The sequence below is a fragment of the Diabrotica undecimpunctata genome, chromosome 5 (genome assembly GCF_040954645.1).
Source record: "Diabrotica undecimpunctata isolate CICGRU chromosome 5, icDiaUnde3, whole genome shotgun sequence".
Lineage (NCBI taxonomy): Eukaryota > Metazoa > Arthropoda > Insecta > Coleoptera > Chrysomelidae > Diabrotica > Diabrotica undecimpunctata.
Window position 1 is genome coordinate 8365463 of NC_092807.1, and position 24179 is coordinate 8389641.

General features: G+C 35.3%; 1 protein-coding gene across 3 annotated transcripts in view; it reads right to left on the reverse strand.

Moving 5' to 3' along the window:
* The window catches only part of dpy (fibrillin-like protein dumpy), a 532146-nt gene that overhangs the window by 38895 nt on the left and 469072 nt on the right, over positions 1 to 24179 (reverse strand). For 2 of the 3 annotated variants that reach the window (XM_072531422.1, XM_072531421.1), the window contains 21 exons: positions 23854 to 24168; positions 23467 to 23796; positions 16976 to 17281; positions 16618 to 16923; positions 15915 to 16562; positions 15520 to 15828; positions 15110 to 15445; positions 14368 to 14979; positions 13969 to 14289; positions 13595 to 13915; positions 13222 to 13536; positions 12832 to 13167; positions 12473 to 12775; positions 12112 to 12417; positions 11646 to 11963; positions 3988 to 4308; positions 2907 to 3224; positions 2214 to 2849; positions 1847 to 2152; positions 1472 to 1786; positions 60 to 1388 (listed from right to left, as the gene is read on the reverse strand). In XM_072531422.1, the coding sequence (XP_072387523.1) occupies positions 60 to 1388; positions 1472 to 1786; positions 1847 to 2152; positions 2214 to 2849; positions 2907 to 3224; positions 3988 to 4308; positions 11646 to 11963; positions 12112 to 12417; positions 12473 to 12775; positions 12832 to 13167; positions 13222 to 13536; positions 13595 to 13915; positions 13969 to 14289; positions 14368 to 14979; positions 15110 to 15445; positions 15520 to 15828; positions 15915 to 16562; positions 16618 to 16923; positions 16976 to 17281; positions 23467 to 23796; positions 23854 to 24168 (8607 nt within the window). The remainder of the gene's footprint in view (positions 1 to 59; positions 1389 to 1471; positions 1787 to 1846; positions 2153 to 2213; positions 2850 to 2906; positions 3225 to 3987; positions 4309 to 11645; positions 11964 to 12111; positions 12418 to 12472; positions 12776 to 12831; positions 13168 to 13221; positions 13537 to 13594; positions 13916 to 13968; positions 14290 to 14367; positions 14980 to 15109; positions 15446 to 15519; positions 15829 to 15914; positions 16563 to 16617; positions 16924 to 16975; positions 17282 to 23466; positions 23797 to 23853; positions 24169 to 24179) is intronic. The other variant, XM_072531423.1, reaches the window with a different exon arrangement.

Genomic DNA, 24179 nt, shown 5'->3' on the forward strand with positions numbered 1-24179 from the left:
TAAAAAAACGATATTTTCAATAGAAAACTGGATATATTTTTTAGTTATTCTGATCATACCTGATATATGATTACAAAGGACAAAAGCATTTCCTTCAAATCCTTGTAAACATGTACAACTGGGTATATGATTGATTGTAGCACATTCAGCATTTTGTCCACATGTTCCTGGACAAGGATCTATGCATTTATTCCTGACGCATGCTTTGTTTCTTGGACAATCGTTATTCAGCAAACATTCTGGTCTACATCCTGAGTACGGGTCTCCATGATACTCTAGGGCACACGTGCAAATACCATTATTACATTCCGCATTAGCACCACAAGGGTTAGGATTGCATGGATCTTCTTTTACGTCTACCACAACCGGTTTTGGCTGACAACTGGTAAATGGATCACCAGTATAGCCTTCGATGCAAGTACAAGTGGGAACATGATTTATAACATTACATAAAGCTTGGAATCCACAAGAACCTGGACAAGGATCTTTGCATTTTTGATTGATACAGGCAAGATTAGTAGAACATTCAGAATTAATAGTACATTCTGGCCTGCATGATGGAGGGCTGCCGATATATTCAGGTAAGCAAGAGCAGGAAGGTACACCTCCTATATCTCTACATTGACTGTTAGCTCCACAAGGTGAAGGTACACATGTATTGATGGGTACAATACGGTCGGGAGGTGGTGTAGGTATATGATAACACCTAGTAAATGGATCTCCTGTGAATCCGTTCTGACAGCTACATATTGGGCTGTGTCTATTCACTTGACAATTGGCGTTTAGTCCACAAGTACCTGGACATGGATCCACACATTTCTGATTGACGCATGCTTTGTCGTGACTACATTCAGAGCTTACAGTACATTCTGGTCTGCAACCTGGTGGAGTACCTATATAACTTGGCAAACAAGAACAAACGGCCTGTTCATTTACTTCACGGCATTGACTATTTGGTCCACAAGGCGATGGTTGGCAAGGATTTGTTGGAGTTTCTATGACTAAAATGATAAAATTATTAGGTTGAAGTTTTGAAGAATTATTAAATAAATATTTCTTACGATTTTGTACGAGGTTGCAATATTTGTACGGATCTCCCTGGTAACCAGTCAGGCAAGTACAAGAAGCTAGATGGTTTACTACTTGACATACAGCATTTAGACCACAGACTCCAGGACACGGATCTTTACATTTATTGTTTACACAAGCTTTATTTGAAGGACAATCTGAATTAATACTACACTCTGGTCTGCATCCTCCATAAGGATCTCCTAAGTAGTCAGGTAGACATTTGCAAGCTCCTACACCATTTCTTTCAGTGCATTCGGCGTTAGCGCCACATGGAGATGGAAGGCAAGGAGTTGGTCTTTCTACAGGAACGGGTTGAACTAAAATTATGTTTTTTCGTGAATAGTAAATTCAAACAAGTCTGTCGAAAAAGGATTTACAGAGTATCTGTTGTTATACATACCGATTTGTTGGCACGAGAAGAATGGGTCACCAAAAAATCCTGATAAACATACACAATTAGGTGAATGACTAACAACTCTACATTCAGCGTTAGAACCACAAGTGCCTGGACATGGGTCTTTACATTTTTGATTGATGCAGGCTAAATTGGAGGAACATTCTGAATTACTAATGCACTCTGGTCTACAGTTAGGTGGAGTGCCGATAAATTCTTGTAAACAAGAACATGATGGAGAATCTCCAATAGCTCTGCATTGAGAATTTGGACCACAAGGTGACGGTTGGCACGGGTTAGTTGGTATTACAGCTGCTTCTCCTAAAACACGAACTTTTGTTTAGCTAACTGTGGAATTTGATTTTAAAAGATGTTTCTTACTTATCGGTGTACATCTAACGAATGGATCTCCTGAGAATCTGGCTTGACAGCTACATATAGGATTATGATTCACTATTTGGCATACTGCGTTAATTCCGCAGGTACCAGGACATGGATCTATACATTTCTGGTTAACGCAAGCTTGATTCAGCAAACATTCAGAACTGGAAACACACTCTGGTCTACAAGCTGGTGGTGTTCCTATAAAACCTGGTACACAAGAACATACAGCCTGTCTGTTTATTTCCCGACATTGACTATTTGGACCACATGGAGATGGGTTGCAAGGATTTTTAGGTAGTTCAACTAAAAAGGAGATATTGTTTGTGAAATAGTAATATATTATATAATATTGATATTAGTTTACCTGGAATAGGATTGCACATTACAAAAGCATTTCCTGTAAATCCTCGAATGCAAGAACATGTAGGAATATGATTGATAACAGTGCATTCAGCATTTTGTCCACAAGTTCCCGGGCAAGGATCTTGACATTTATTTCTTATACAAGTTTTATCCCTAGAACAATCTGTATGTAGGACACATTCAGGTCTACATCCTGCATATGGATCTCCGTGATATTCTGCTAAGCATGAACATACACCGTCGTTACATCTAGCATTGGGACCACAAGGGTTAGGATTGCATGGATCAATCTCTTCCGGCTCAACTATTGGTTGTGAAATACAACTAGTGAATGGGTCTCCGGTATATCTCTCAGGACAAACGCAAGAAGGAATATGGTTTCTCACACTACAAAGAGCTTGTATTCCACACAAACCTGGACAAGGATCTACGCATTTTTGATTCATACAAGCTACATTAGGTGAACAATCAGAGTTCACTACGCATTCAGGTCTGCAATTAGGTGCTTGACCGAAGTAATTTGGCAAGCATCGGCATATATAATCTTGTCCATTGGGTCGACATTCAGAGTTAGGTCCACAGGGATTTGGCACGCAAGGTTGTTTGATCTCTGGTATTATTACTTCAGGTTCAGGTGCTAAAATAAATTTATTAGTAATTTGGTGGTCAAAAATCAGACGTAGGGGTAACTTACGAGGCATAGGGTAGCATCTTGTAAACGGATCTCCTATATATCTAGACTCACAACTACAAATAGGGCTGTGATTCATAACATTGCACTTAGCATTCAATCCACAAGCACCTGGACAAGGATCTGCGCATTTTTGGTTAATGCAAGCTCTGTTTTGAGCACATTCCGAGCTAACAGTACATTCCGGTCTACAACCTGGTGGGCTACCGATGTAATTTGGTAGACAGGAACACACTGCTTGTTTATTTACTTCTTTGCATTGACTGTTAGGGCCGCAAGGTGATGGCTGGCAAGGATTGACTTCTTCTATTGGAGTTATTTCTAGTTTTAAGAAATATTATTGGTATAAGTAATAGTTGGTGGGTTATAAAATACAGATACTTTTTTGTTGGTATAAAAATATCATTTGAATATTTTAATGAAATATAAAGAATTTTAGCATACTTGATTTCTGAGAAAAAATGAATTCTAAATGTTTTAATTTCTTGCTGTTTATATTTATTAAAAAATATTGAAAATTAATCATATTGCACGTCTCTGAAGTATAGCCCTGACATAATTTTTGAAACAAAGCTTTATTTGTCTAAAGTCATAAATGTCACTCATCCAATCAACAACAATATAAAATCGTCTGTTTAATAACACCCATTATCATAATCAGTTTAAAGTGAACACTAAATAAATTAAAAGTCCACTTCAAGTGTAAATTTCAGTTTCCTAATACCTAATACGAACCAACTTTAACTTAAATAGTAGAAATCTATCAACTATACATTATAACCTCAAAAGTCTGACAATATATGTTTTAAGTTTGTTTAAACCGTTATTTTTTCAAATTTAAAACTAAGCTGATAACCTCTTTAAGTCCGAATTAATTCAAAAACGAATTTATATATGTACGCCATCCAAAAGTTGACAGCGAAAGAATGAATTGTTTTTAAATAAAATTGCAAATAATCGTCAGTCTTATTAAAATAATTTCAAATCCAAGGCAGACTTTTATATCTTTATATTTCATTAAATTTTTAAAAAGACTATGGCATAAAATTATGGAAAAATATTTCTAAAATCCGGAAGAACTTACTCTCTATTATTACAGTACAATAGTTGAATGGATCCCCAGAATATCCAGGAATGCACGTACAAGAAGGCAAATGATTCACAACTTGGCAATTGGCGTTTTGGCCACAAGTTCCAGGGCAAGGGTCTTGGCATTTATTTCTCATACAAGCTCTATTCGAGGGACAGTCAGAGCTAAGAACGCATTCGGGTCTACAGCCTTCGTAAGGGTTGCCAATATAGTCGGGTAAGCAGATACAAGCTCCTGCGCCGTTTTGTTCCCTACACTCGGCGTTCGCTCCGCAAGGGGAGGGGTGGCACGGGGAGGGTTTCTCTATGGGCGGAGCTGAAAGGGAATTGCAAAGTTTTTTATCATGTTTGGGATTGGAGATGACCAGGGTTATCGAACAATTCACCTGTTTCCATTAGCAGAACGCCTAGAGATTGTGGCAAATTGAGTTATGTTACGGAATTTGTCACAAACCTTTGGAAAATTTTATAGAGCAAAATTATTCATGTCTGTTCATTTCTGGTATCTAAATTAAAACAAAGATGTTCACAAACAGTTGTGATAGTTGTTATGGCTTTTATTTTAAGATGGTTCTAAAACTATTTTCTTATAGCACTTTCATGTTATCTACTATTTTTAATGGAAATTAATTACAATTTTAATTGAAAATGAGTATGTTTTGACGTTTCGGTTGCCATTTCGTAAATCGTTTGCAAAATAATCGAATGTAAATTGCAAGATAAAAGAAAATATAGATGGATTCTGCCTGTGCACTTCTATTTAATGATATGACTTTTTCCCGCGTAGTAGTAAATTAATTAATAAATTATAATATCTACTGGAGAGCTCTTTGATGTCGATTTTATTATTGATACAGGTTGGTTCTTTTTAAATATTTATTATCTATAATAAACAAATATTTTATTAATTACTCACAGAATAGAACTTTGTCTACCAAGACAGGAAAGATTTATTTTCACGTTCAGAGCGTCTGTAAATAGCCGTTCTGAAGATCCCTTTTAGTGTGAAATATGTATAAGCGGATATACAGACGCACTATACGTGAAACGCTAAGGATTTTTGCTTAGTTGAGGAGATATGTTGTGGAATGCAATTTTAGATTCCCCATGTCTCTAATAACATCTTTATCAACGTCTGTTTTGCCTTGCAAATATTGCGTCCATACGAAGCCATGTTAGAGTTGCTTTTACCAAGACAGGAAATATTTATTTTCACGTTCAGAGCGTCTGTGAATAGCCGTTCTGAAGATCCCTTTTAAAGTGAGTGAAATACGTATAAGCGGATATACAGACGCATTATACGTGAAATCAAATCTTAACTGTCTTTTTCCTTTTTTTCAGGATTTAATTTACTTTGTACCGTTTGACCTGAAGATGCTTTGCAAAGTGTAGAAAGCGAAACCGGTCTTATTTTATTTCTTTTACCTATTTGAAATGGACTCACACAAGCAACATATTCATGATTTTATTATAATTTGACTCTGTAAACTTTGTATATTTTCAAAATCGAAAGAATACTTATTTTCTAAATAATGTTTGGCTGGGGCTATAATATTAGATTAAGTGTTTCTTATGCTGTTTTTGTGTGCAAAAATTCGTCTACGTAAATACTAATGCGTCTTTCCAATATACGAGTATGTTGAATTACGGTTGAACTCTTACAATTTACCTTATAAAGTACCTAGATCCAATTGACTATCTTCTTCCTTCTTCTATGTAGGCTTTAAAGCCTGCTTCTTCTTCAATATTAGTCTCCTAAATTGTTTAAATTATCGCACCATCTTTTTCTTGGTCTGAAAATACTTCTTCGTCCATTTGTTGACTGACTTATCTCGTGCTATTCGTACCATCCTATCCTCTGCCATTCTACTAATGTGTTCGTTCCACTCCTGTTTCCGTTTTGTTACCCATCCATTTATGTCCGACTTGTTGTCGTACTTTTTCTTCAACATCTCCGTAACTAGTTATATATATTCCCAGATATCTAAGCCTTCCTTCCTGCTTTATTATTTTCCCATCAATTTCGATTTTACATCGTAGTGGGTATTTAGATGTTGTCATACATTTGGTTTTTTCTGCTTATATTATCATATTGTATTTCTTGGCCTTTGTATTGAAGATGTGTGTTAATCTTTGGAGCTCGTCTTGTGTTTCGGCGATTAATACGGCGTCGTCTGTATAACATAATATTTGGTTTTCTTTGTTTCGCATTCTGTAACCATTACCTTTACGTACTGCTTGTATTATTTCATCCATTATTATATTCAAGGGAAGTGGGCCTAACGAGTCACCCTGTCTGACTCCGCTTTGTAATGGTATACACTGTGTTAGTTTTCCATTTATCTTTGCTTGTATTTGATTATGGAAGTAGATGTTTTCGATTGTTTGTATAATATTGATTGGTATGTTTATTTTTTACAGTAGGTTTAAGACGTCTTCGACTTGGATGCGATCGAAAGCCTTTGCAAGTCTATAAAACATAGATATGCTGGTTTATTGTACTCGATGGCCTTTTCTGTGATTTGTCTTAGTACAAATACGGCGTCTACGTAGGATCCTCCGGATCTGAATCCTTGTTGTTTATCTAATAAAGTTGTTAGTTTATTGATTGTGTTGTTTAGGACTTTTGTGGTAAGCTTAAGTGCGGTGTTCAGTAGATTTATACCTCTATAATTGTTGGGGTCTTGTTTATCTCCTTTCTTGAACATTAGTATCATTTTGCTGTTTCTCCAGGCGTCTGGTATCTTGCATTGACTCTCTTATAGGTAATAGGTTTCAGATAATTTTTCATCTCTTTAATCCCGTCTTTCTATGACATCGTTGACATGATCCGCCCTATATGTTCTTTGCCTAATATTAGGTACTTGTTTAATATTATCACCATCATCCTGTCATTATGATATATTGAAATATTTTGATGGTACGACGTCGCTCTTTATTAACAACAAATTGTCTATTATGTTGAATCATTGCAGGAAATTTTTTTGTAATAATTTCATTGTAAATCATAAGTAAACGAGGAATAAACTGAAAATACTATCTTGACCAAGTAAACATTCAGTCTAATATTTAGTTTACTCTTAATATCGATATCAAATTCATTTTATTTAATAAATATTTCGCTATTTATTTTAAATTCTTTAAACAAATTACTCGGTTAAATAAATAATTCACAAATTAACTAAATGCATTTTTATGATATATCCCTCGAGGTAAATAAAACAAAGCATTAATTTTCGTTAATTAGAACCGAAGACATTACGACTTTTATAAATTTAAAGTCATGAATTCAGTTTTTGGAGAAGTAAAATCGCTTTGTTTTAATCAAACAAAACTGAATGTTTTAATAAAATTTGAACTTTTAATCTGTTAAAAGCTGCTTTTTAAATTTATTGTCGGTGAAGTTTTGAAAAAAAAGGCTAACCGGGGTAGAACCTCGTCGAACTGAGGCACGTAGGACATTTTATTACTCTTTACAATTCATGTAAAAATGCCATCGTCATTTTAGTCCAGTAGTCAGAGATTTGACCCCTAAAAATACCACCTTTACCCCCGGGCTTCCCTATAAAATCCACTTTCATTGACCGGTTGTAGTGAAATTTTCATTTTGGAGATCAGTCTTCAAAACCAATAACATGAAAATTTCGATTTTTGGCAATCAATATGAGGCATTTGAAATATGACTAAAAATGCAGAATTGAAACTTTTACATTATAAACGATCGCATGTCATAGGAAATGTCTCCAAAACAACGGTTTTGAGTGGAAATTATAGCAGAAATTAAGTGTTCAGTGCTTCTTCAACCTCGCTGTTCCTGTTTTGTTCCTGAAGCAGTTTTTTTATCATGTCCAGAGAGTTCAACCCCAGAAATTTTAGCAATAATCCTAGAAGATTCAGTGCAAAATTTTATGTGAAAACCCAGGTAACATTTTGTGTTTAATTTTCAAAGTAAAGTAGACATTTTTTTCAAATAACAATAATTGCTTTCATAACAATTTAAATAATGTAATATGTATTATATATTGTAATTCAAGGGTGTGTTTATGCTGTCAATTTATTTGTTCTTTGTCGTCAGTGTAAATGTTGACATATGACAGCTAGCCTTAAATTTTCTATGACGTTTGTTTATTTTGTTTTTTTTGAAGAGGTTAACTTTATGAACTTTCATTTTAATTAAAAGATAGATCTTTAATTTTAATACTCTATTTCTGCCACAGTTATAAATAACTTAATAGTTATTTATAACTATGTTAACAGATAGGATATATGTGAGTCTTTTTTATATTTTATTTTGGTATAAACCCATATAATTTGTTTATCTGTTTATGTAACTGTTTATGTGAGACAAAAATAAATGTTTATTTCATTTCTCTGAACCATTTTGTCTTTTATTTTAGAAAAATCTCCTAACATTTTTTTGTGTTTACTTTTTTAGGAAGGAAGAGCCTTTTTTTTCATCCAGCAAGTTTAGGATCCTTCGAAGCGGCGCCCTTTTTTTGTCTTAAATAGCTAAAAGTCTTGTTCATTTGTCCCAGGAGATTCATGTAAGTAACCCCGTTGTTTCATTTTTTTGTAGTTGCCCCAATCCAACCCCCTTGCCATTTACTTATCCACGACCCCAGCTCTCCTAACAAACCCTGAGTGTCGTTCGTATTCGTTTCGATTTATTTTGCTTGCCCTATCTCAACCCCCATAATTTATGTCCCCAATTTTCTACCCCTTATAATCTGACCCTATGGTAGGCAAATAAAATAATTCGTTACAAGATATATGGTTGATATAGTAAAACAAAAGGAGCAAGTTGCAAATGAACAAACAATCAGTGATCATAAAAACTGTGGAGAGAGTTCTGAAACAAATACTATTTTAAATGAATTACATGATAATACAGGGTTGATTGAAAGTGATGAAAATTTTAATAATGAAAACGAACAACAGTTTATACGAACAGAAATCGAACACAAAATGGATAACGAACAGGCTGATGAACTCGATATGGAGAATGAGCAGACAGCAACTCAATCTCCATCTGATGCCGAAAGTATCGAAGATCCCTTTGACAGTGACGATGCCTCTTCATCCTCCAATTTAAATTCTTTTATTGATAGTGACGACGAAATTATTATTGCACCATATGAGCAAGTTCCATCAAATAATAATGAACAGTGCTGAGAATAGTGGTAGTGATGAATGGTGTGATTTAGAAGAATATGTAGATGGTGATGATTTTGTAGTAAGAAAGAATACATTAGTTGGTATTGAACCGCATAAGGTACAGAAACCAATAGATGTTTTTAGTCACTTCGTAACTAATGAAATATTGGATATTATTGTTAATGAAACCAACATTTATGGTGTTCAACAATTAAGTATGCGACACTCAAGAAAATCCAGGTTAAATTTATGGACAGCTACAAACAAAACTGAAATAAGAGCCTTCTTAAGAGTAATAACCACAATAGGTCTTACTCACAGACCATATTTAAATTTATATTGGTCTAAAGATGATATGAGACAAATAAATAATTCAAGGAAAAGTAAAGGCTAGGAGTTCCTGGTTGAAGAACCTGAGAGAGTGGTTTGGTTGCAGCTCAAGGCAATTGTTCAGAGCAGCTGTCTCGAAGGTCAGAATAGCCATAATGATTGCCAACCTTCGTCGCGGAGATGGCACTTAAAGAAGAAAGGTGATATATTTTATAATAAATTTATCGCAAAAGTTTTAACTCGAGACCGCTTTTTGCTTTTCTTGGAACTTCTTCATTTTAAAAATAATGAGACATCTGATACCACTAATAGATTATGCAGAATAGAAAATTTAGTTACGAAGTTGATTCAAGATTTTCAAAGAATAATGGTGCCTGGCAACATTCTCGTTATAGATGAATCTATGGTACCTTTCAGAGGGAGACTCAATTTTCGTCAGTACATCCCCAACAAGACTCATAAATATGGAGTGAAACTATACAAACTCTGTTTTCCTGAAGACTATACTTTCAATGTAAGTATTTACATTGGGGAAAACGAACAACAACCAGTTAATGTAGCACACTCTGAAGCAGTTGTTCTAACAACAAGTTGTCCTTTTAACAGAGGTCATTGGAAAAAACAAAGATGGACTAAGAAATATTAAGTGGATCGATAAGAGATCTGTGTTAATAATTTCAAGTGTCCCAGCCTATACTAAACAGTTGATTCCAACAGGAAAGCAGAATAGACAAAAGGAAGATATTGTAAAACCGAAATGTATAATTGATTAACTCTGCAAAGAAAGGCGTAGACTATTCTGAGAAGATGTCATCTTACCATACAGTGCTACGTCGAAGCTTGAAATGGTACCGGTAAGAAAAAAAAATTAATTATAATTTTAATATCTCTTTCTTATTAATTTTTTTAGGAAAGTAGTATTTGAGATGATACTCGGAACAGCAATTGTTAATAGTTTAATTCTATTCAATATGTGCTCTGAAACAAAAATGAGCATTACAGAATTTAGACATCAGTTAGCTTATAATTTAATACAATCACCTGAAGAAAAACCACTTCAAAAAAAGAGTGCATACTTTTACCAAACTTGAAGGATTTGGAACGAAACGACGAGAGCCATGTAAAGGCGTTCGTCAAGTCAAGTATTGAAATCTTCAGGTTTAAGTTAACGTGAAGTGAATAAAAAAGTTCGTAGTATTATAACTTTTTGTTCCGATTTCCCTGCTCAACCTGGATATTGTTTGCTTTGTCTTAATAAGGCACATAATTAATAAGAATAAGCAGAAATTGCCAATTAATTTTAAAATGCGTTTATGCTGTTTATTTTAATATAAAGTATTTTGTTTTTATAAACACCTTTAATTCTATCCAATTACCTCCAAGAGAAAATTTGTTTAGCTGTGTGTGCTACACCGAATGTTGGCGGCATGTCCTGTTTGAGAGGAAAGTAGATTAATACTTCTATAATAGTTTTCTGTATGTAATATATGCAAAAGTTATTATAAGGTATGTAATATATGCATATATATAGCACATCTGTGTACTAGAGGACATGAAGTACTTACATGTACACATATGCCACAGGGGGCATGTGACGCACAGTCGCACAGACAGAATAGACCATAACGTATCTCCGGGGACATCTGACGCAAGAACTAGTATACTAAGTATTTAACCGCCGCAGTCAAGGTGATACTTGATAAAATTTAGAAAGTTTAAAAACCATCTTATTTTACACATATTTTTCAAAGTTATCTTTGGTAAACATTTATACTTATGAACTGTATGTTAGATAAAATATATTGATTAAAGTAACGTAATATATATTTTGAAAGGAAGAGTATATACCTATGATAAGTAAATAGAAAGACGTTTTTCATTTTTATGCTCCAAAATTCTTTGCTAAAACGCCAGACATGAAATATTTCGCTCTATTAAATTTTTTTACCAGAAATTATATGAAATAACAAGTATTCTTTATTGTAGACCGCATATTTTGTTATTTCCTTTAATTTCTTCCTCTAACCTACACTCAAAAACCTTAACACGCCTATCAAATCCTGTTTGCAATCACGGATCCAGAGATTAGTAAATCAAGCATTTGGGGAGAGAGGAATTAGTATTTTTTTGGTGGGAAACAACAGCTAATAAATGCGCTAATAAACTTACATGGTGGTAAATCACAACTGAAAAATGGGTTGCCTACATATCCTGTGGCGCATACGCACTGTGGGGTATGACTAACAGTTCTACACTCTGCGTTTTGTCCGCAAATACCAGGGCATGGGTCTTTACATTTTTGATTGATACAGGCTAAATTGGACGCACATTCTGAGTTACTGACGCATTCGGGGCGACAGTTTGGCGGAGTACCGGTAAATTCTGGTAAACAAGAACAAGATGGCGAACCGCTGATGTCACGACATTGGGAATTAGGTCCACAAGGGGACGGTTGACATGGATTCACTTGTTCTACTGGTTCCACTTCTGCAAGAAAGACTAGTTATTACTGTGTCGGTCATATTTCTTGACTGAAAATATAGGTTAAGCCTTTGAAACCATTAACAATACATTACAAGAGTACTGTTATTGGTTTCATTTCAATCAAGATATATCGATTTATTTAAAAATTTACTTATTGTCACACATCGTGTAAACGGATCTCCGCTTTGACCTGGTTGGCAGCTACATATTGGATTGTGGTTTACCACTTGACACAGAGCGTTTATTCCACAAGTTCCCGGACAAGGATCGATACATTTTTGGTTAACACAAGCTCTGTTAAGAGCACATTCTGAACTAGACACACATTCAGGCCTACAAGTTGGAGGAGAGCCTATGAATCCTGGAACACATGAACACACTGCTTGTTCATTAATTTCTCTACATTGACTGTTTGGTCCGCAAGGTGTTGGGTTGCATGGGTTAACATTTTGAGGTACTATAACAAAAACAGGAGTTAGAAAAGATGGATTCAAATTGTAAATTAGCAGTACCTATTGCCTTGGAGCAAAGTACGAAAGCATTGCCTTGGTATCCAGGTATACATGAGCAAATAGCCACGTGGTTGATTACAGAGCATTCTGCGTTTTGTCCACAAGTACCAGGACATGGATCTTTACATTTATTTCTTACACAGGCCTTGTTTTTAGGACAATCATTATTGAGTACACATTCTGGTCGACATTCTATGTAAGGATCACCTTGATATTCTGGTAAACATGTACATATTCCTTCATTACATTCAGCATTTGGTCCACATGGTGATGGGTTACATTTATCAACTTGAACAGGTTCTGCTACAAATGAAATTTTTAGTAAATTCAGAATTATTTTATTACTAGCGAGGACTTACTAATCAGTGGCTTAAGCTGACAATAACTAAACGGATCTCCTGTATATCCTTCGGGACAAGTACAAGTTGGGATATGATTAATAACATTACATTGAGCCAACGATCCACAAGAGCCTGGACAAGGATCCGTGCATTTTTGATTTATACAAGCTAGGTTGCTAGAACATTCAGAGTTAATGGCACACTCTGGCCTACAGTTTGGAGGTGAACCGATGTAATTTGGCAAACAAGAGCAAGATGGGGTAGATCCTATCTCTCTACACTGACTGTTTGGACCGCATGGGGAAGGAACACACGGGTTTGGTGTTGATTCTTCAATAGTTATGACTGGTTGAGCTAAAAAACATTCATTGGATGATGAAAGTCTAAGTATATATAGAAAAAACTTACGAGGAATGGGATAGCATCTTGAGAACGGATCTCCTGTAAACTGTACCTTACAGCTACAAATAGGACTATGGTTGATAACGTTACACAAGGTATTCAGACCACAAGTTCCGGGACAGGGATCGCCACATTTTTGATTTATGCATGCTTTATTCTGAGCACATTCAGAGCTGACTGTGCACTCTGGTCTGCAGCCTGGAGGAGTTCCAATATAATTTGGCAAACAAGAACATACCGCTTGCTTATTGACTTCGCGACATTGACTGTTAGCTCCACAAGGAGAAGGTTGACAAGGATTAGAAGGTTCCTCGATAACAGCTAAAAGATAAATTATTATTATTTGGAATAGAACCTTTTTTAATCATTAAGATCTCACCAGCAGCTACATTGCAGTATCTGAACGGATCTCCAGTATAACCTGTTATACAAGTACAAGATGGTAGGTGGTTAATAACTTGACAGTTGGCATTCTGCCCACAGGTTCCTGGACAAGGATCTTTACATTTGTTGTTGACACATGCTTTATTAGAGGGACAATCAGAATTTAGTGTACATTCTGGTCTACAACCTTCATAAGGATTGCCTATAAAATCAGGTAAGCATACACAAGACCCTGCAGCATTTTGTTCTCTACATTGAGCGTTTGATCCACAAGGAGATGGGGAGCATGGAGTCACTATTTCTCTTACTGGTGGTTCTAAAACATTATAAATAAATATTTCCATACACCAAATACCTTTGTGGACTTACTTTGTGGAGGGGAACAAACAACAAATGGATTTCCCACGTAATTGTTAATGCAGATGCAATTAGGAGTATGACTAACCACTCTGCATTCTGCGTTTTGACCGCAAACTCCGTTGGAACATGGATTTTGGCATTTCTGGTTGATACAGGCCAAATGGCTGGCACATTCCGAGTTACTCACACATTCTGGGCGACAATTTGGAGGAGAACCTGTAAATTCTGGCAAACATGAGCAAGACGGGGAGTCACCTATAGGTTTGCATTGCGAATTTGGACCACATGGTGATGGATTGCAAGGATCTAACTGTACTGGTTTTTCAGGAGCTAAAATTTTATACGTTTTAGAATTATATTATCAAGGTATGATTAAAACGTAGCAAAATAAACTGCTGTAGAACTTACGAATTATTAAGCATCTTGTAAATGGATCTCCTGAATAACCTCTGATGCAGCTACATATCGGGTTGTGATTAACGACATGACATTCAGAGTTAAGACCACAAGTACCAGGACAAGGATTTACACACTTTTGGTTAACACAAGCTTGGTTTAGAGGGCATTCTGTGGAGACCGCGCATTCGGGTCTGCAATTTGGTGGACTTCCCAAATATCCTAAAACACAAGAACATACTGCTTGTCCGTTGATTTCTTTACACTGACTATTTGGACCGCATGGTGAAGGTTGGCAAGGATTTTTGGGTATTTCAGGTGGAATTTGATTACAGTTTATAAAAGCATTTCCTCTATATCCTCGTAGACATGTACACGAAGGTATGTGATTAATAACAGCACATTCTGCGTTTTGTCCACAAGTGCCAACGCACGGGTCAATGCATTTATTTCGGGAGCAAGCCTTGTCTCTTGGACAATCGTTGTTTAGCACACATTCAGGTCGGCATTCCCTATAAGGATCACCTTGATATTCGGGTCTACAAGTACAGACACCAGCACCACTACAATCGGCATTTACTCCACACGGTGATGGATTGCATGGATCTTTCTCAATTGGTTCCACTAAAATAATTTTAGAAATCAAATACTTTTACTTTATATATATATATATATATATATATATATATATATATATATATATATATATATATATATATGTATATATATGCATATATAATATTACAGAATATACCTGTAGGTGGCTTTAGTTGACAATATGTGAACGGATCTCCAGTATATCCATCAGGACAAGAACATGTAGGCGTGTGGTTAATTACTGAGCATTGAGCCAAAGCTCCACAAGATCCTGGGCATGGGTCCACACATTTTTCTCTGATACAAGCTAAATTGCTAGCACATTCGAAGTTATTGGAACATTCAGGTCTACAATTTGGAGGACTTCCCATATATCCAACTATACAAGAGCAAGACGGCAAATTACCCAAATTTCTACATACTGAATTTGATCCACAAGGCGTCGGAACACACGGATCGCGTACTGGTGCTAGTGGAACATTTATAGGAGGAGCTAAAATAAAGTTTGAATAAGATTCACTGAGTAAAATAAAAGGAAAATAAACACGTCAATAGGTGGATATTTACTTGGTATTGGTAGGCATCTAGCAAATGGATCCCCACTGTATCCTTGAACGCAAGTACAGATAGGACTGTGATTAACAACTTGACATTTTGTATTTAAGCCACAAGAGCCAGGGCAAGGATCGCTGCACTTTTGGTTTATACAAGCTTTATCTTGTGGACATTCGGAGCTTATTGTACATTCAGGTCTACATCCTGGTGGAGTTCCTATATAGTTGGGTAAGCAAGAACATACTGATTGTTCATTTACCTCACGACATTGACTATTGGGACCACATGGCGACGGTTGGCATGGCATTTGTGGTTTAGGAACTAAAACAGTTTGGGCGATTAATCTTTCTCTTTAAATCAAAATATAAAATGAACAAATTAAAAATAAATTTAAATTCAACACTTACTTTCTACAGTCTGTATACTGCAGAACCTAAATGGATCTCCTGTGTAGCCAGGTATGCAAGTACAAGAGGGCAAGTGTTGTAATACTTGGCAGTTTGCATTTTGTCCACATGTTCCTGGGCATGGATCCACACATTTGTTTTTAACACATGCTTTATTTGGGGGACAATCCGTGTTCAAGGAACATTCTGGCCTACAGCCTTCATAAGCGTTTCCTATATATTCAGGCATGCATGTACAGGAACCTACTCGATTCCTAGGTCTACATTGTGCGTTTGGTCCACAAGGTGACGGCACACATGGCGAAATATTTTCTACTGCGGTTTCTACTTGATCTATGTGACAAGATATAAAAGCATCTCCTGTATAGCCTTGAGCGCAAACACATATCGGCGTATGACTGACAACGCGGCACTCTGCATTCTGTCCACACATTCCGGAGCAAGGGTTGACACATTTCTTATTTATACACGCTAAGTTGCTGGCACATTCCATGTTATTAGTACATTCCGGTCTACAGTTTGGAGGTACCCCCAGATATTCCGGCAAGCAAGAACAAGATGGGGAACCATTAATTTCTCTACATTCAGCATTTAGGCCACAGGGAGATGGTTGGCAAGGATTAGTCGGAACTTCAACAGGCTCTACAACTAAAATTGCAAGTAGATAACAATAATTCCAACAAATATTAGTATTATTTCTTACCAAAGAGGAGACATCTTACAAATGGATCACCAGTATGTCGAGGTGAACAACTACAAATAGGATTATGATTGGCAGTTTGACATTTTGCGTTTAAACCACAAGTACCAGGGCAAGGGTCTATACATTTCTGATTAACACATGCTTCATTGAGTGGACATTCTGAACTAGATATACATTCTGGTCTGCAAGTTGGTGGAGATCCCTTGTAACCAATTATGCAAGAACACACTGCTCGTTGATTGATTTCTCTACATTCGCTATTTGGACCACAAGGTGAGGGTTGGCATAGATTGACATTGGGTCGGACTAAAATGCAACCAAATTAGCACTTATCTATAACACACATTGAGCAATTTACCTTCTCTTACTGGATTACATAATACAAAAGCATTTCCTGTGTATCCAGGAATACAAGAGCAGACTGGAATATGGTTGAAAATGGAACATTCGGCATTTTGTCCACATGTGCCAGGACATGGGTCTTTACATTTTTGTCTTATGCAAGCTTTATTCCTGGGACAATCGGTATTTAATATACATTCAGGTCTACATCCCCTATACTGATCTCCTTGGTATTCGGTGATACAACTACAAATGCCGTTACTGCATTCAGCATTCGGTCCGCAGGGACTGGGATTGCAAGGATCTTGTTCAACTGAGGGCTCTACAATATTTTTTAATGATTTAATAATAACTATATCTTAGATGTAGTAATAAGAGCAGAGAAATTAGCCAATCAAAAGCCTTTTTCGAGACACTCATTAATACAGGTATCAGGATTTTCTATGCTTTTTAAGTAAAATTGTGTCAGTTTTCCATATAATTTAACGGTCCCCACCTTAAGTATTTGAAATCAAATAGCGATGTTACATTGTACATATTATATTGTTTATAGTAAAAAATGGAGTTTTTTTGCATATATTTTGGTTATAGTACATTCAACCAACTTACACCTCTAATCGATTCACTTAATTCGCAGAAATCCTTTCGTTGTAGTAAAAGGCACGGTAAACTGCACTGGTGTTCTCCATAATGTTTAACACTTTGCTAAATTTTAGGTATAAAATAAATATATGTGTCATTAACCCGTTGTTCATAGTTTTGCATATTTTGTTACATTGTTTTTCAATAATAGTATTCTTGCATAATGTTATTTAAAGTAAATTTCTTTCGTGCTAAGAATAATTTATATTCAAAGTAGATATACAAAGTACTAAAATATCATTTTTAATTTTTGTTAAAAAATACTTCGGAGTAAACTAGAACATTTTGTCAATTTAAATAGTGGTGGTTAGACTGAGCATAATATGTCTGTTAGAGTGTACCGTTTTTGATACGTCTGCGATTACGGGTTAAAGTTAGGGTTTTGCTAAATATATTTAACTTTTTATTTTCAAACGAAAATACTTGAAGGGTAAGGGGAAAAAACAAACGATGTCCATTTTATAAGAATTTCAGGTAATCAAATCAGGTAAATTGTATAGGAATAATACCAACGGTGTCCAAATAAGAAAGCATTAGAAAATACCCATACTGGTTTAAAACAAACGTTGTCCGCGCGGTACTGGTAAACAACCGACGTAGTCCAACTAGTTGCATAGCAACGACAGTTAACAGGGCGTGACAATTTTACGTCATGTTTTGTTCTTTTCGTCTTTCGCGGCAGTTTATGTCAAGATAAGTTCGAGTGAAGAATATTTGTGTGACGATCTGTTAAAAAAAACCAAGAAACGACAGAAAATTGGTCGAACTGCAGATGTAATGAAAAAGTTAAGATTGCAGGCTCACGAGTTAGGAGATGATTGTAAGTGTAAAAGACTGAAGTGTTTTGAAAACACTACTGCTCAAGAGAGGCAAAACATACTTAACGGATTCAATCAACTAGAATCAATTGATGCTCAAAACTGTTATTTAGCTGGATTGATTGCTGTATTGCCAGTTGTAAGACGAAGGTCACGACAAGTCGATGGAGAACAACACCATGATGCTACCTACCACTACAGAGTACGAGTGAAGAGAGAAAACATAGAAGAAATATCTGTCTGCAGTAGTGCTTTTACTGCAATGCATGGTATTACTAGATCTAAGTTGGTTCATATTCAAGCATCTCTGAAAACATCCGGACTTGCTCCTGTCGACAAAAGAGGAAAGCATTCTTCGAAACATCGTCAGTTAACTTCTGATTTGAGTAACCAAATTCAGCAACATATTGCTTCATTTCGGGGCAGGTTAAGTCATTATAGCATTCAGGACTCGAAAAAAGTGTATTTAAGTGAAGAGTTAAATATTATGAAAATGTTCCAAATGTTTAAAGAAAAGTATCCTATTGCATCTGTTTCATATGACACGTACCGAAATATCTTTAATAACAAATTCAACATTTCATTTGGATACCCAAGGGCAGATACCTGTAGCAAGTGTGATGAGTTTAATGCAAAAATCAAGACTTTTCATTCTGTTGACGATGCAGCACAGATAAAAGCTCTATCTACTGAAAATAACTTGCACAAAAGTCGTGCCCAAGTTTTCTATGATAGAAAACGAGCTGCCCGAATAAAAGCTAGGAGAACTTTTGAATATGAATCAATCGTCATGGACTACCAGAAAAACATTTCGCTACCCAACATCAGCACTAACGATGTTTATTATAGGAGACAACTTTCTATGTTTTCTTGCAACATTCATGTGCCGTCTTCAGGAAAATCCTGTTTTTTTACATATCCTGAATATGTGTCAAGGAAAGGATCCGACGAGGTATCATCGTTTCTCTTCTATTTCATTTTTAATGAACTACCAACAGAAGTCCGTCATCTTCACATTTTCTGCGACTCAGCTGGTGGACAAAATAAAAATTTCACAGTTGTTCGGCTACTTCATTACATTGTCCATGACATAAAGCGTCTAGATACTATTCAAGTTACATTCCCCATTAGAGGACATTCGTATCTAGAATGTGATAAAAACATGGGCTTGATAAATTTGAAGACTAAGATTGAACTATCCGTAGATTGGATAAATGTGTTAAAAGATGCAAGAAAAAAGCCGGAACCGTCCAAAGTTATAGACGTGGACCAGACATTAACGAAACAGTGGACTACATTTCTCCAAGAAAAATTTATTCGTAAGTGTCCAATAGCTCTGCAACAAGTAAGAGAACTTCGATTGGTGAAAGACAAACGCGGATTGGTTTTTTACCGAACCACTTATAATGGCATTTGGGAAAGCAAGCAAATAACAGGTAGATCAATAAAATCTGTTGTTCCAAGAAAAATGAAAGATGGCGAATTTGAGCTACCAAGTCAAGCATACCATAGACCATTACCGATTTCCCAGGCTAAGTACAACGATTTACAAGTTTTAAAACGATTTTGTCTTCAAAATGCTCAAGAATTTTACGAAACATTGCTATACAAATGAAAAATCTCTGTGTAGGCTTATGTAGAAAGTGGACAACGTTGGTTTTTAACAAGTTATTTGTGACGTTAACGTGCTTTTTTATTTTTTCAACAAAATCTAATAATGTTAAGTTCGTATTCTTTTGTTTAGATATTAATAATATAGTAATAAACTACTTAAAAATATTTGTATGCAGTTTTATTTATTTCTAAGATCATAACCAGCAGATTAGTCACGTTGATTAACTTTTCTCTGTAAGTTACTTTTGTGACATCGTTTGTTTTTTCCCCTTACCCTTCACTTGTACTAAAAATAAAATAATTATGGGAAACATTTTAATTTGTTTATGTATGGTTTTCAACCATTTCTAAATTTTTTATCAAACATAATTAAATTACAATTGGCATTCCTAACGATTAATCTGGTTCGGACATGTTAAAAGAATGCCAGAGTACAGATGGCCTAGAAGAATACTGGAATAGATCCCTCTTGAAAGAAGAAAGAGAGGACGACCACGGAGAAGTTGGCGCAACGATATTGATGAAGCAATGGCGGCAAGAGACTTAGAAGAGGCAACTGCATATGACAGAAAAATATGGAAATTGGGGGCGGAGAAGCGGCAATAGCCGTAATCAATCCGTTATTATTATATATACATTCCTAATGATCATTAGGCTAATATGCTTAATGTCTTTAGGATCTTTGTAAGCGGTTATATTATATTTTACATCTCAAGCACAACAGTTAGAAAGTTTCTGTTATATTGATCTAAACTCAGTATATTGTAATTCAAAAGTGTAGTTTCAATTGACCATCATGTCTAGACGTAAGTTATATATTGATAAATTAATTGCAAATGTGCATAAATACTTTACCATGGAAAGAGACAATGGTGAACCTTTAAAGTCATTATTATGTATAAATTAACGCGTTTGTGACGCACTTGGGATAAGTGAAAGAAAGCAAAAAACTGTAAAGAAGACTGTCAGAGATTCTCAAGAAGATCTTACTGTGACTGAGTATCACGAAGACAAGAAAACAACTCGTAAACATTCTAGGAGCATTGACTTACCTGATGGAAAAAAATTTGAAATTCGCAATATTTTATATCGAATACGCGAAAACAATCAATATGTCAGTTTAGATACTTTATTGGCCAAAATAAGAGAAAGACAAGTTTCTGAAATTAAGCGGACTAGTCTTTGGAAAGTGTTGAGAGATTTAGGATTTAAATTCAAAAAAGAAAATAATAGGTTACTTTTATGGAAAAGGAGTAGTGTGGTTCACAAAAGAATTAAATTTTTGAGAGAATGTACTAGACTTAAATCTGAAAATGCAACATTCGTATACTTAGATGAGACACGGATATTTTCAAAGGGTGGAATTAAAAGAATTTGGCAAAACGACAGCATAAAATCAATAAAACACACAGATAGCGAAGGCAAAAGACATATCATTCTTCATTCTTTGATTTTTTCTTCAAAATCAAAATCTGCTGATTACCATGAAAACATGAATGCAGATATGTTTGTTAAATGGCTTGAGGAGAAACTGTTACCTAGTCTGAGTGAACCATCAGTTATAGTTTTAGATAATGCATCTTACATTATTCAGATATTTTGGAGAAACAACCAAAACAGTCGTGAAACGTACCGAGCATAAAAAATTGGTTAGTTAAAAATAATATCAATTTCCCGAAATACGCCTTCAAATCAGAGTTACTGGAAATTTCGAAACGTAACGAAAAACCAACAATTTATATAGTTGACCAAATTGTATCAAGTTATGGACATCAAGTACTACGGTTACCGCCGTATCACTGCCAGTTTAATCCCATCGAACTAGAGATGTGTAGTTCACCATCGAAATAGTTCAAATGAACGATTCTTTCAACTGAACTAATTGAAATTAATTTTCATAGAACTAGTTCACTGCGAACGATTTGCATTATAAATTGTGTCTCAACTTTTAAAGAAGAAAATAATGAATGAATGAGATCATATATTTATTATTTTGAGAATGGGATGGACTGACTAGTTTAAAAAAAGAAGTGTCGATTAGCCTCAGATAACAGATCATAATTTTTATGAACGTGACAATAACATAAACAGTCTTAAATATCATAATGGTTCGGATCTTATGCCCATGCATTGGCTTGAATGTTGACATGCTGTGCTGTTTCTCGTATTGTAATTTTGAAATAACAATTTTAAGTTATGGTTAAAATGATTGATGCATCTACATAAAATATACTTTTATGTAAAAGTGAGAATGAATATGTGTTATTTAATGTTCCTAGAAAATTCACTGATTTTTTTTGTAAGGTTCTTTTAGAAATAACCTAATATAGATACCTATGAGTTTAAATATACGTAAATATGAAAATAAGTCATACGTGAGCCATATTTATATTTAAAACGGCTAATAAAAAACAAATCTTAATAATTGTTTGCAAATAAAAAAAAAGTTATTTGCAAAACATTTGAGAAATAAATTTAAAACATTTAAATCTAAACATACGATCGAAAGAAATGGTTCCGAACCCGAACTACTTGTATAATGGTAGTGAAAGAGTGAAAGACTGACTGAAAACCGAAGAAAACGCGCGGCCGGCGCCGAGCTTGTGTGATGATAAGACGAGACATCTGGCAACCAGTTATGTTAGGGTTGGATTTCGATTTCGGTCCTACAAATAGTTCTTTCGCGAACTAGTTCACTGAACTAGTTCATTTTTGTGAAATAGTTCTCTTGAACTAGTTCGTCTAAAAGAACTAATAAGCACACCTCTACATCGAACACATCTGGGGTATATATAAAATGTATTATGATAATCACGTTGGATGCAGTGGATACAGTGACGATGCAGTTACGGAAATTGTGGCAAGAAGCTCTTGAAATTGTAACTCCAGAAATATGGGCCAAAACTGTAAATAAATATGAAAAATTAATAGAAGAGTGGTGGATCCGGGAAAATAAAATTAGTGAAATTATTCCAGTGATTAAAGATTTACATAATGATAGCGGTAGTGAATTTAGTGACGATGATGATGACTTATAAATTTAAATAATCAGTAAGTACACTATTATAATGTTATTAACAAAATAATTGTACAGCAGGTTAACCATCATATTTATACATTCATTATTAGCCAAATAAACAATAATATTTAAAATTCCATTTGAATTTTTACTCGTTTTATACAAATTAATTCTGATATTACAGGCGAAAATATTCTAAACAAAGTAAGTAATTAAATAGATTATGGAGAACTCTAGTGCAGTTTACCGTGCCTTTTACTGCAACAGAAATATTTTCTGCAAATTCCATCAATCGTTTAGAGGTAAAAGTTGGTTACACAACAACAAAATCAGTTGTTAGATATCTGTATCAACGAGTGTCATGGGAAAATCATTAGTTCCCTGGTCTAAATAACTATGGAACTAGATACGTACGTATGACAGGTTTCAGGACACAATTATTGAACGGATCTCCTGTATAACCATCTGGACAGGTACATGTGGGTACATGATTAATGACGTTACACAAGCCGTTAATGGCACAGGCCCCTATACAAGGATCTTTACATTTTTGATTGATACACGCCAAGTTGCTAGCACATTCTGAGTTAATGGTACATTCGGGTCTACAGTTGGGTGGACTACCGATGAAATCGGGCAGACAAGAGCATACTGCTGAACCGGCACGTTCTTGGCATTGAGAGCTTGGTCCACAAGGAGATGGAACACAAGGGTTTTTCACTTCAACTGTTTCGGGTGGTGAAGCTAATAAAAAAATAAGGTTAACAAAGACAAATAACATTAACCGATATGCTGACTTACGTGGTAATGGATAACATCTTGTGAATGGATTACCAGTATTACCATTTCTGCAAGAACATATAGGACTGTGGTTAATAGTTTGGCATGTAGCTCCTATTCCACAAGTACCCGGACAAGGGTCAGCACATTTTTGGTTTATACAAGCTCTATTTTGGGGACATTCTGTACTAACTACACATTCTGGTCTACAATTTGGAGGACTACCAGAATATTCTGGTAAACAAGAACATACTGCTTGTTTGTTTACTTCACGACATTGGCTGTTTGGTCCACAAGGCGAATTTTGACACGGATTTGACGGTTCTTCAATAACAGCTAAAATTATT